At 36.6% G+C, this 13,552-nt stretch overlaps 1 protein-coding gene across 11 annotated transcripts in view; it reads left to right on the forward strand.

Moving 5' to 3' along the window:
* PHF3 (PHD finger protein 3) overlaps window positions 1-13,552 on the forward strand; it is a 54,247-nt gene that overhangs the window by 14,622 nt on the left and 26,073 nt on the right. For 6 of the 11 annotated variants that reach the window (XM_075145271.1, XM_075145273.1, XM_075145278.1 and 3 more), the window contains 2 exons: window positions 6,678-6,839; window positions 8,113-9,934. In XM_075145271.1, coding sequence (XP_075001372.1) covers window positions 6,678-6,839; window positions 8,113-9,934 — 1,984 coding nt within the window. Of the gene's footprint in view, window positions 1-4,463; window positions 4,522-5,968; window positions 6,126-6,347; window positions 6,422-6,677; window positions 6,840-8,112; window positions 9,935-13,552 lie in introns of those variants that run through there. The other 5 variants (XM_075145277.1, XM_075145280.1, XM_075145275.1 and 2 more) reach the window with 3 other exon arrangements.

Raw genomic sequence — 13,552 nt, forward strand, 5'->3', positions numbered from 1 at the left:
TATAAATGCTTGGGGAGGATGGTAGCATAGAATCATAGAACCATAGAATGGTTTGGGTTGGAAGGGGCCTTTGAAGATCATCTAGTCCAACCCCTCTGCAATGAGCAGGGACATCTTCAACTAGGCGAGGTTGCTCAGAGCCCCGTCCAACCTGATCTTGAATGTTTCCAGGGATGGAGCATCTACCACCTTTCTGGGCAACCTGTCCCAGTGTTTCACCACCCTCATTGTAAAAAATTTCTTCCTTATATCTAGTCTGAATCTACCCTCTTTTAGTTTAAAACCATTCCCCCTTGTCCTATCGCTACAGGCCCTACTAAAAAGTCTGTCCCTATCTTTCTCATAAGCCCCCTTTAGGTATTGAAAGTCTGCAGTGAGGTCTCCCCAGAGCCTTCTCTTCTCCAGGCTGAACAACCCCAACTCTCTCAGCCTTTCTTCATAGGAGAGGTGTTCCATCCCTCTGATCATTTTTGTGGCCCTCCTCTGGACTTGCTCCAACAGGTCCATGTCTTTCTTGTGCTGAGCATCGTATAGTCAGCAATACTGGTGTATGACAAATAGCAAGGAGCATGAGAATGGATGTCTGTTGCCTATCTATTGATAGGAAGAACTATATCAGTACCGGTAAAGCAGTCTCATGTTCATGTCTTGGCCTGAATCCAGTTTGTGCTAACAAAAATGGTTTCTTCGGTTAGATGACATTGTTGGTCTTTGTCTGCTTGGTGAGCTTGCTCTGTAATTATCACTGTGTAATAGAATGTGGTTGTCGTGTTCAGCTCTGATTGAACAGTTACATGTTTGGAGAAGACAAGAAGATTTTTTCCACGTGATCCTGGTAATGGCTTTTAGCAGAGGTAGAAGGAACTCTTCATGACTCTCTCACAAGCTGGAAAGGGTATGGATCAAATTAACAGACGTTATGCTGAAATATTCTTAGGATGCGTTTATGGAGTGACTGTTAAACTGTGAAGATGTAGCTGAGTTGCTGGTTTTGTGGGGTTAGACTGATGAGATTGCTGCTCTTAGCAGTTAGGAAGTCTTCTGTTACTTCAGTGAATCAAGGTACAAGCTATTCACAGATCTTATTACTCACTTAGGAGCTTAGCAGTAATGGAGGCCATTTACTGTCCTGAAGTAGGTATTAGCAGAAAGATAATGTCGGTAGTGGAAAGTTGATATAACTGTGCTCTTTGCCAGTTAAAGGACAGAATTTGACAAGATGAGGCTTTTGAGAATTAAATGAAACCCAAGTTCTTGAAACAATCAGAAGTGTCCCGTATCGTGTTTTAGGTGTCCCTGTGCTTCTGTTCATCAGTGTGGTCAGGTGGCTGTTCTTCCAAGAACTGAATGACCAACATAGGAGGGTAGATTATGTAGAACAGCTCTTGGGCATCTTTAATGTTTGGGTGTGGGTGGGTGTGGATGTGTGGTTTTGGGGTTGCTTCCCCCGCCCTGCCCCCCCCCCCCCCCCGCCCTGCCCTTTCTGAGCAATTCCTTGATCAGAAGTGGAAACTGTGAAGTTTAGGATATGACATAACTCTTTTTTCAAATTTGGATGGTACCCTAGTGATAGGTTTTCTGTTTTGTTCTGTTATTTCTTGCTGGAAGACATGCTGGAAGCTTATCCACTAATTTTATCACCTTGCGAGTATAGCAGGTCAGACTGGTCACATGCCAGTGAACTAAATAACCAGCATTCATACTGAATTGGTATTTCTCAGATATCATGAATTCCATAGCTTTTCAGGATGTCATTTACTGGGGCAGTTTGATTTATTATACATGTAATAGAGGGAATGGAATTTGAACTGCATATCATCTGGAGACATTTCTGGATTTCATAATAAAATCAAACTTAACCAATTGAGTTTATGGGTATGTTTATCAAATCAGGTATTTCTCATGTTGAGAAAGACTGACCCTATAAGAGTGTACGAAGACTGTTGGGGACATCTTTTTAATTACCCTTTTTTTCCTGTCCCTCTGCATTGCTTCTGGGAAAGTGTTTCCCCCAAGTGCAGTCAGTTCTTTCTAGTTTTAGGCTGTGTTTTCATGAGTACTGTTGAAAGCAGCATTACCTCTGCTAAAATCTTTGTAGCCAAATCAATTGTTCTGACTACAGATACTTCTTTTCTTTAGCTAGTGTTCTGTCTGGCTGTGTTAGCTATTTCAGGCTCTTTTCACTAAAGCCAAATGTACGTGTATTTTTTTCTCCTGCATATAAAGTAATTTTGAATGTAACCTTCAGGTTGAAACCCAAAATTGGGTCTACAGTTGTTTCTCTCAGTTTTCTTACCTCTCTATGCCTTCCTTCCTCCAAGCTGTCCATGTGAACAGTTGTACAGTGTCTTGTGACCAAGGTAGTAACTTTCCTGTATAAAATTTAATGTTACTGTATTGGTATTATATTGAGAACTTGGAGAATGTCTATTTTGCATGCTTTTCTGTTTATAGGTAACAAACTACCAGTTTTCCCCAGTTTAGGTTCTCCTGAAGACTTTATTTATTTATTCCTTTGGATCACTTTTGTGGAGTTTTATGGATGGAGAGAGGTTGGATCTGTAATAGGATTTGCAAGGCAGTTTATGTATTTACGAATCACAGAGCTCATGTAAAGGCTCTCTTAATAAAATATCTTAACTTGATTTAAAGTACTTGGTTTGATGCTGTGTTTTTACTTTGTTGTTGGAATTTTGCTTTACTACTCTATTTCCAAAGTAATAGGTTCTTGTAGCTAAAGAACCATAAATCAGTAGCTTTGTGATGTAACTCCCATCTTTTTTAAAAATAGGGATTCAGTCCTCTGTCAAGATACATGCTGTGTTGTTTATTAATCCTAACTGATTTTCATAGGTTTTAATTCTAAAGACAGGAAAAATCCCTCTTTACAATTTAGAGATTGATGGAGAATGGGAGTAAATGTTTAGTTAGTTTTTCACGTGGTATTTACTGTGATTTTTTTCTTGCACTGGGCAGTCAGTACGAGGTACTCGCAGGCAAATTCTCAGTTAAACAGGTTACAGGCTTACAGGAAAATTTTCGTAAAACAGTTGGAATTTGGTGCTTTCTTATGTAAGTTGTATCATCAGTGACCTCATTTCTCTTGAAAATATTTTTTTTTCCTAACAAAGAGCATTTTAAATTCTGTTTATTGAACATATGCATCGCAAATGTCGATAGGAAAAAGGTTTTCATATAAAATGTACGATCTTCATTTACAGTCTTGAGACTTAGTGATTTTTTTTTTCAGTATCAATATATATGTTTAATTGCTTAGCTAGAGTTTATTAGCTCTTTTAAAGGCTTACCTAGACATGTGTTACTTACTGCTTTAGACTGTTACTGTTCTTTTCATTGAAACATAATATTAGGTTTTTATGTTATCATCCGCATATAACATAGTGGAAATTTTAAAACATTCAGCCATTTCCATATAATTTGTGATGCTTGTAGAATTAAAATATGGAAGCCACCAGGGACTTGCTCAGTCCTGCTGTTAGCGTGATTCAAGTGGACGTAGCATTTACCACAATGCAAAGCAGCAGCAACAGTGGAGTTCTGTTCCAGGGCTAACATCTACAGAAAAGAAATTTATTTCTACACTTGAGATTTACCTTGACCAATGTGTCAAAAACCTGAATATTTCTGTCTAATTTTGGCTGAGGATAATCAAGGGAAGACTTATGTTAATAAAAATAAAGATTTATAAATTTGAAAGATTTTGATTATATTTTTAGGCGTATTTTCTTCTCCTTCCCTCCTCTTCTCCCAGCAAGTAAGGCTTGTTTTCCTCAATTTTACATTGCGGAAGAATTAAAGAACAGTCACGCTTTTGTTTTAACAGATGGAAAATTTTACTTTAAATTTGCAAATAAACTATTTTTACTGTATGTTATTCTATTACTGTATAACATATATAAAAATTAATATAACATATATAAAAATTAATCAGTAACACAGCACAGTAGTTTGGAAATTTAAATACTTTACAAGTAATGCAGCAACTCAAAATATTAAGTTGAAGGCCCGTGGTGCCTCTTCTAGTATGAATATGTTCAATGTGATTCATATCTTCCTTATTTGCAGCTTGTTCAATTGTACACTGGTGTACAACTTTTCTATTCAGATATGTTTTTTCTTTATTTTTTCCTTTCTTCTATCTTTAATCCTTCTGTCTTAATTTCTATATTTATTACTGAGATAATCTTTAGATATTTATTACCGAGATCATCTATATCCCTTTCTTTTTAGTTCTGTCTGGTTTTGCTTTTGTTGGTTTACTTTTCCCAGTGCTGTTTCTCTACCTCCATTTCCCTTTCATAATTTAATTTCCTAGTCTCCTCTGTATCTATTACTATTCTCTGTCACTTTTTCTCTTCCCAGCAGGGTCTGTGTCGAATGCTCCTCATCCGGGGGCCTCACGGGGCTGTACTAGCCGAGTTATAGCTCAGGTGGTTTGAAATTAGCAAGATTCTGTGCTTCAAATTCCTCTGTAAAATTAAAGCTACAGCACAGAGTCTTGTAAGTATGAAAATACTTTAATTCTAATATTTCAAACTGTCTGTCAATAGTAGACTGAATGTATCCATTTTGTTATTAATAAAGGAGGGTGCATAAATTCAGTAACTTGAGCAAGAACATTGTAAAACCCGAGGCTCTAATGGCAGCCCTGAAATCTGCTCCAGAGCTGTTTCAGAAGTTGTCCAAGTAGTTTTTATTTGTCACGTTGTCTTCAGTAGCTTTAGTAGTTTAGTTCTACACTGAAGAAACAGAAGAGGATCTGAAAGAAGTCTCCTTTGTCGCAGTCTGTCCCAAATACCAGTTCCACGTTTTGTAGAAACATTCTTTAATGAGAATGCTAAAACCAAAGTGCAGAGCTGTTGGGAGGACATAGTCTTTGAGACATAAGAATGGGCAGCTGGAGTTAGGGTGAGGGTCCATCTTGTTCAGTTTACCATCTTGGATGATGGCAAGTATTAGATATTTAGGGGAAATTAACAAGTCAGTTACAATGTCATCTTTTTGCCAGTGTGTCCTTTTTACCAGTATGTAGCTTATAGCAAATAAATGATTAAGGAATATTTGGATGAGTGGAGTAAGACCAGCATTATCAGTCCTCTGCAGCTTGTGTGTGATACCTGTATATATATGTACACAGGCACAGGCGTAAATGTGGCTCTGTGGATTGGAAAGCGAAAACTGCCAGTAATTTCCAGAAACACACTTTTCCTATAAACTGATGGATACAATGCAGTAACTAAAAATTATGGTTAAAATAAAATGAGTAACAATAAATTGTCAGCTCAAGAAATTCCTAGCTTTCAGCTCCTGACAGCCATCTAATTAAGGAGGTCCAGAGTGCTGATTACCTGGTGCCAAGGTTAGCCTTCCTTAAGAGGCTGTTTAAAATCTTTCTAATATTTGAACTTTAAAATTAACAGGTTGTTTGGTTGTTTTTTTTTTTTAATTCGTCATGACAGGTGACTGTGGATTGAATTACAGTCTCGATAGACTTGATTATTCATCACTGTTTTGCTTTAGCAGTGTTTTACACCAATTTTTGTTATTTTAAAAATAGGCTCATTATTGAGCCTTCACAAGAGCATTATTTTTTTAAGTTGCAGTAACATCAGACTTGAAAAGGAGCAGGAATTGACACATTTTCTGCGACAGTCTAAAAATTCTAACAGTTTTTAATTTCTATTAACTTCTTACTTATTTTGATTTCTAAGATAAATTTATTAATTTAAATCAGTTTTAAGTAAGTAATTGTTAGAAATTTGTAGATATCTTATTTCTGTCATGTGAGTTAGTTTATCTTAAAAATGCTTCTAGGTAAGTGCCTGAATAGTGAAAAGTAGGCATACTTGGTTGTTTGGAGTCTGTGTTGTATTTGTCGGACCCTCCTACATGTTTTGTAAAATCACTTGGGTGTTTGGCTTGATCTCACAAATTTCGCATCCCACAGGGACCAGGATTCATTAATCACACATAGGATCTTTGGGGTAGGAGAGGCTACCATTGCAGAACCAAACTTAGAGAAAGTGAGGAGAATGGCTGGTACAGAGGCCTGACCGCCTCTTAGGAAGCCTATTTTCAGGGGCAACCTCTGGGATCCTTCTCAGGTTAGTGGAGGATAGGAATTTGACAGTGTTCTCTGACTCTCCTGGGAGACTAGTGCATGCTGCACTTAATGCTCTTCCAAAAAGGGGTTGCAGATGCAGATACGTGATGTGGGTGGGACTTAGAGTTTTAAAATTGTATCCTATGAGAAAACTGTGATTTTAAACTCTTTGCACTTCTGGATCAGCTCTTTCTGCTGTTTACCTTTCTTCACTTTTTCTTAGGTGGGAAGGGACAGTGAGGGACAGCTGATCCTCTAAGACTGGGGACCTTCCTGTGGCAAAAAAACAATAAAAATGTGAGTCCACCAAAAAGCTATAAGGACTATCTACAGAAATTTTAAGCTTTGGGTGATAGCTTCTTCTACACTGAAACTGCCTCACATGGGAATTTTCTGTCTTGCCTTTCTTCATTTTTCCCCTTTTGTTTGTTTTTAGATGGCCAATTTATTTATTTTTCCCTGTCTTTTCCCCTGTCTTGCTCAGCGTTACAGCTGCAACATTTTTTGATCATTTTAAGCTTTAAGCTCTTTCTTGTTTGTTTGTTTTTTCCAGTTATTGGTCTTGATGATATTATGGATGAAGAAGGAGTTAAAGAGGGTGGTAACGACACCATTGACGAAGATGACCTTGTTTTACCTAACAGGAATTTGAGGAGCCGTTGTGAAGAAACATCAGTCACATCACCAAGAAAATCACCACGTTTAATGGCACAAGGTGATCATTCAAGAAATTATGTGGTTTTGCACATCTAAAGTCAACTGAATTTTTATAATCCCACACCCCCAACATTTATAAACTTAAAGTAAGGCTTTGCTATTTGGTTGTGTGAATTAAATTACAGACGCTTCCTTTTTTATAAACTGGAGCTAGAAGTTAGCATCCATAGGATACTACTCAGTTTGAATTTCTCTTTGTTAAATATTTCATGTCTTCCTTACGGTCCATAAACCAATTTTTGAGAATTTGAGAGTCCTTTTACCTGCATCAGATTAGCACTGTAGTTCTTCACCAACAAAAGCATGTTGTATTTGCAAACAGCATTGTAATATTAGGTTAGCATGGCTCTTTATCTCCAATTAAAATTTTAATTCTATTTATTTTTATTTGTGTATTTTCTTTTTATTTTAAATTAGGCTATAGTAATTGTAGTCATGAAGTCTTTCATCAAAATATCTCAATCTTAATAAGTATTTTAATCAAATACTTAAATTCTGTGTGGTAGCTAATTGATTATGGTTAGGGTTTTTCTAACTTGTTGAACTGGTGGAGTTATTGACAGCTCTGCTTTTTCCACCTATACAGTAGGCTGAGTTAAAAAGATAAAGTTTCTTAATAGGGAAGTCAGAATTTAAATAACAGCCTGTGGTGCAAAGCTGATGAATATGCTTTTTAAGAAGGCACTGAAATGGTTTCTTGTTTAGAAATGTAAGAGATGTAATCAAGTGAGAATGTGACTGCATCTCAGATCCATATACTGTGTTCTCTAAAAGCTTCGTAAACTCACAGCTATACTTCTAATCACCATATAACTTACTTGTGCAATTTTTACTTGAGGTTGAAAAAGTTGAGTGGTAGAAAAGTAGAGTGGGTTTTGAGTGTCTTTTTATCATCACTTCTGTTTTATATATACTATTCAGAACTTTTATAGCCATTAGAATAATGAGATTTTACATCCAAACTGTGGCAGTGCAGAAATGCAAGTAATTTATAATTTTTTTAAAGTAGAGAGCTGTGGGGTTTTTTTTGTTGTTGGTTTTTGTTTGTTTGTTTTGTTTTTGTTTTGCTTTTTCTTTTTGTTTTGTTTTGGGTTTTTTGTGGTGTGGTTTTTTATTTTGTTTTGGTTTTAAGTTTAGTAAACAAATAAGTTTTAAGTTCTCTCTGTGTCCATAAGCTAAGTCAGGCTAAATCAGTTTTATTCTAGGTAAGTCTTGTGTTTGCAAATAGGAGGACGCAGTATACCTAAGACATTTTCTTTTTCCCTTCCTAGAAACAGTACGGAGTTTGCGCCAGAGCACGCTAGCCAAGCGTTCGAATGTTGCACCTCTTGTTAGTACCAAGAAATCATCTGTAAAAAGTGGATCTGCTCCAAAAACTGGACAGAAACAAGAGAGAAGTCCAGCTAAAGAGACAGATGTCGCTGCACCCTTGAAAATAGAACAGCCTAAAGAAGTTAGGCGTAGTACAAGACGATCAGGACAGACAGAAGGAACAGCAGCAGCCGTAACAGCATCCCAAAGTAATACAAAATGTCTTCCTGGTCCCGAAGAGGTGAATGAAATAAAGTCTGAAACCCTTGAGCAGGCAAAAGTTGAGGAAACATCCCAAGAGTTCAGTTGTGCTAATTTAGCAAGAGGCTGTTCTCCTTCCTCTGGAGAAATACAGAAAATAACAGAGGTTGCAACGAAGACTGATTCTGGGAATGTTGAGTCAGTTTGTTCAGTAACTGCAGATCCTGAAATTACTGCAGTTAAAAGTGAAGCAAATGATGTGATTGATTCAATGGGCTCTGAAACTTCTTCACAAGAAAAGACTGAAAATAAAACAGAGGAATCGGAGAAGAAAACAGAAGAGCATGATCAAAGTGGGGTGACTGGAAAAGCTAATGATCCATCTAGTGTTTGCGTGAATCTAAGTGAAATTTGTGAGACCTTTTCAGATTTGTCTAGCTCCGTGGAAGAAGGGGTCGATTGTAGTTTAGGTTCCCGCAATGTGGAAGTTCCTGTTGAAAATACATTGTCAGTAAAGGAATGTGTAACAGAACCTGTAGATGATAAGGGAGTGGAGAAAACTGTAACTTCATCTGAGAAACTATTGGACAGTACAGAGTTTGATAATAAAGACTTGAAAAGTGAAGAGTTTACGTCTGCTGACCCAGGAAATAGTATTTTAGATAGCACTGTTCTTGACCAAGCAAGCCAAAATGTGCAGCAGCACATCAGTAGTACTAAAGTAGAAGGCCCTGAGGCATCAAAATTTCAGGATGATGATAAACAAATTAGCATTTCATCAAAATGTGAAAAGAACGTTAGGCCCCGGCATAGTAAATCTATAATACAGAATAAGCAAAATCTGACTGCAGGTATTCGACAGAAATCAGGTACAGTGCAACAAGAAATAACGCGTTCAAGAACAAGAGCTGGTCTTGGTGTTTCAGATCTTCACAGTCTATCTTCAGCAAGTCTGAAGCGGAATGCGGATGAGCAAGAGAGTCATCAGCATCCAAATAACCCAGTTAAAATTAGGAAGAAACAATCTGATCTGGGTTTGAAAGCAAAGAGCTGTGTTTCAGGGGTGACCATAAAAAAGCAGACCAATACAATGCTGAAGAAAATACCCCGAGTCCAGGCTTCTGTGCAAGTACAGAAGTCATCAATTCAAAGAGCAAGTGAGAAATCTCCTACTCATCAAAGCTGTTCTAAAGACACCCACCACTCTGTGCATCCATTATCAGGGTATGTTTCAAATCTTGGTCAGAAGCAAGCCCAGGGTCAGAAACACCAGCTTGCAACTGTGCTAAAAACAAATAGCTCCACAAAGGAAGAGGCAGAGACAAAAGATTCCCCTGGTGTAGAACATCTGAAGGAGGATGATAAAGAAAAAAACAAATCAAAAAGAATTGATAAGAATCTCCAACCTCGCCAGAGAAGAAGTAGCAAGAGTCTTTCACTTGATGAACCTCCATTGTTCATTCCAGATAACATTTCAACTGTTAAACGGGAAGGCTTGGAACATACCTCTGCTAGTGAAAGCAAATATGTTTGGGTGCCCAACAAGCAGTGTGGCTTTTGCAAAAAGCCACATGGCAACAGGTGTGTGTGACTTTGTGTCTGAGGAATTTATTATTGGTCTCAGAAGATAATTTTTTTCCCTCTCTTACCAAATGTTTCATACTGCTGGTGCCAAAACAAAAAGGCATAGCCTTATAGTGGAAGCCTGTCTGTTACACTGTCAGTTAGTTTCCTTTGCACTCATACACTCATTAGAAACTAGTTTGGCCAAAAATTTTTACTAGAAATGTTTTATTATATGAATACATTTTTTGAGGAATGTGTCATTCTGCTGTGCTGTTAAAATATGTACTTTAAACTTGACTTTTTTTTTCTTAGAAAAGAAATAATACTAAAATGTCTGTGTTCCAGATTGTCATTTCCTTCTTTCCAGAGACCCCTTAAGTTGAAGGATCACCATCAACCAAAAAAAACCAAATAGTTGTTTGCATGTGACTTTTATCTGGTAGAAGTGTGATTCTAATGCCTGGAGATTCAGAGGTTTTTTTCAATTTGTATAATCATTGCTGTGAGGCTTTCATGTAAGAGGAGTAATGAAGTAGTTGGGGTGGGGGAGGTCAGTCTCAAAAAACCCCTATGAAACTTCCATGTGGGCATATCTGAAATTGCCTTTGACTAAACCTAATAATGAGGTTGCATCTGAAGTTGATATCATGTCCCTCTGTGACAAAAGTTATTCTTCTACACTGTAAATGAACTGAAAAGGCCATTGGGTTCCACTAATGAACTATGAATCCAAGAATAAGAATTCCTTTATTACCGCTTCTTATTCTGGATTTAATGTTGAAGTATTTTTTCATAGTTGCAGTTTTACCTGCCAGCCTTTTTTTTTTTTTTAAATTCATTTTGAATTGAAGATGTTTCTGATTAGTCCTTTGCTTACCTGAGAGAAGGTTTTAATAGTAATTTTCAGTTAGTGTGCTTTAGAACTCTGTATATCAGAGTGAAATATGGAACAATAACCTTTGGTGTCTGAAGTTTTCATAGCATTCATTTGTATCTAAGAAGAGCCCTTGTGAGTTTTATTGACTTCTTATATCATATTTGAAAAACAAATACATAAAATTAATTTACTCTGCAGCTATAGTAACTGCATCAGTGTAGCCTATTAAAAGAATTAACGCTAGGTTTGCTCTGCCTGTTTGGTGAGAATTAGCTGATGAAGGGGCACTCAAACTTAGTTCTGTGTAGTTTTGGTTTGGTTTGTTTTTTTTTCTTTAAATCCTTTTATTTTTAGGATTGTCCCTTTACCATTTGTGCCTCTATAATACTGTTTAATTTTATGCAGTTTGCATTTCCTTAGTTTTTATCATCTCTTATGTTACCACAGTAGTACATGGGTCGCCTGTGTTTCAGTGAATTGTTTAGATTCAGAAGGGCTGCTTCATGATATGAAAATGCTTATGTGGATATTTTTAAAGCAAAATACGCATATTGGGGGTTTAAACTGCTTGATATCTGTTAAAAATTCAGCTTTCAATTGAACTCTTACTGTTTTCTTTGTGTTTTTGCTAACATGTTAAACATTCTATGGGTTTTCTTGTTCTGAACGTCTTGTTTTTTGATACTAAATGAATCTAACTAATACTGGGAAGATACAGCAGTGAGGCAAAACTAAATCTGCTTAGTTTATAAAGTCAAAGTAATGCTACAGAAGATATACGTAATATGCATTGATATAGGATTAAATGCAACAAACCAATTTTGCATCGCCAGCTCTTACTGCTGCTGGAAGAATACTATAATGTATGGATCACAAGCTGAGGTTGGATTGAGAGAGCCCATGAGTTGCCACAGATGGTGATTATGGATATCCTCAATTTTGTAATGTCAGTCTTGTTAAGATTTTTTTTTTAAATATGTCTGTGTTACAAAACTGTTGACACAGCCAGCAGTTTCAGTGGGAAAAGATCAGATTCATTAAATGTAGAAAGATATTTAGTACATAAACACGGAATTTTTTTATATAGAATGTGACTGAGACACACTCGTGGAGTGAGGAAGCTTGCAGTATTGAGCCCCATGCTTAATAATAGAAGACTTAAGACGCTGTCAGTCCAGTTCTTTTTATCATCACTATTCTAAAAAATGAAGTTTTAATTTGTCCCAGTTACTTTTATTTTGTAGTTGTATGCTACAAATAAAAACTCTTAAACCTTTCAGATTCGCTTGATGTCATTAAGATACAAGAGGAAGCAAAACTCTTATCTTGAGTGCCTTGGCATTTTTGTACTTGTTTAATTATTGGTGCAAGAACAAGAAAACGTTTTCAGTACAGTGCGAAAGAAAAAAAAAGCTTAACATGATAAATTTCACTTTCATCACTTGGAAAAACATTAAAACTATTGAAATTTACTATAGTGATAAGGTTTTTTTCATTCACTTTGTGGATTGCTTTTCAAGGAATTTTTGTTTCCCTCTTGTAATAGCCTAGCTGGCCATGGCCAGCCTGTTTACTTTTTTTTTTTTCCCTCTGTTCATTTATAGGACAAAAGGAGAAAATGTGAGACACAAATATTGTCAAATGACAGTAGGTTCAACAAATGTCAAAGGCAGAGCTAAGATCTGAATCAATATTTGTGTTTATATCCTGCTCTATGGTTATTTAAACTTTGGAAATTTTTATCAATGTTGCAGTACAAGTTGTAGAAAAAGAAGTTGAACTGAAGTTGCAGCCCCAAGTTGGGAAATAATGTGTGTAAGAGCTTTGCAGTATGTCATGTTAATGAAACACATTTAGAATTCAGGCTGCAAGATAGTAGTCACTTGAACCTGTTTGTATTCCCTACAATAAATGCAAAGCCACTAACTTGTTGATAATGTGGGACTAAGCTTGGAAAATTGATTCAGGTCGAAGAAATGTGTGGAGATCGTTTCATCAGCCTTGTTTGTGTACAGAATCCCCAAAGAGGGGCGCTTACGTAGGCCTCTCACAGCCCCAGAGTAACCTTGTTGTGCCTGCTAGAAAAACAGTAGAAGGAGGATGGTACTTGTATGTTGTTTTATTTCAGAATCAGCACCTGACAAGTGGATTCAATTTATATCTTTAGGAATACATGCAATAATTTGCTGACCACATGCAAAGTCAAAGTATGCTTACCTTGCACTGCAGATACAATGCATTTGGCTGGAAAAGGAGGAATCCTTTTTTATAAATATGTGACTTGCATGATCAAAAAAATTTACAAGTTATAATGTGTCTTGCTTTATAAGAGGCATGCCTGTTTTTTTCTGTTAATAGATCGTCATTCTTTGGCACCTGAGCTTTGAACAGGGACTATTCATGCTCTGTTTTCCACTTATCTTGATGTTTATAAGCTGAAACCAACATAGCTGTTTTGTATTTTGTATCTTCCTTACCCAGAGACGGGGTGGTCAATGTTTGGCTTCAGGACTGATTGTTTCAGTCTGTTCGCTTGATGTGTTGTTTTGATTCCCATTCAGGGATTTACCTTTGCAACATATCTAAAAAATAACTGTTCTTTCATATGAAAACTAAACCCTATGCTTCTGGGCAAGTCAGTTAATTATGATGTAACTTTTTGTACTTAGTAATTTTCAGCACATAAACAGTTTGAATTATTGTTGTTACTCATTAAGTATTGCTTTCAACTTGTTTAATTTTGCCATTGTGTTCCC

This window comes from Calonectris borealis, chromosome 3 (genome assembly GCF_964195595.1).
Source record: "Calonectris borealis chromosome 3, bCalBor7.hap1.2, whole genome shotgun sequence".
Taxonomy (NCBI): Eukaryota; Metazoa; Chordata; class Aves; order Procellariiformes; family Procellariidae; genus Calonectris; species Calonectris borealis.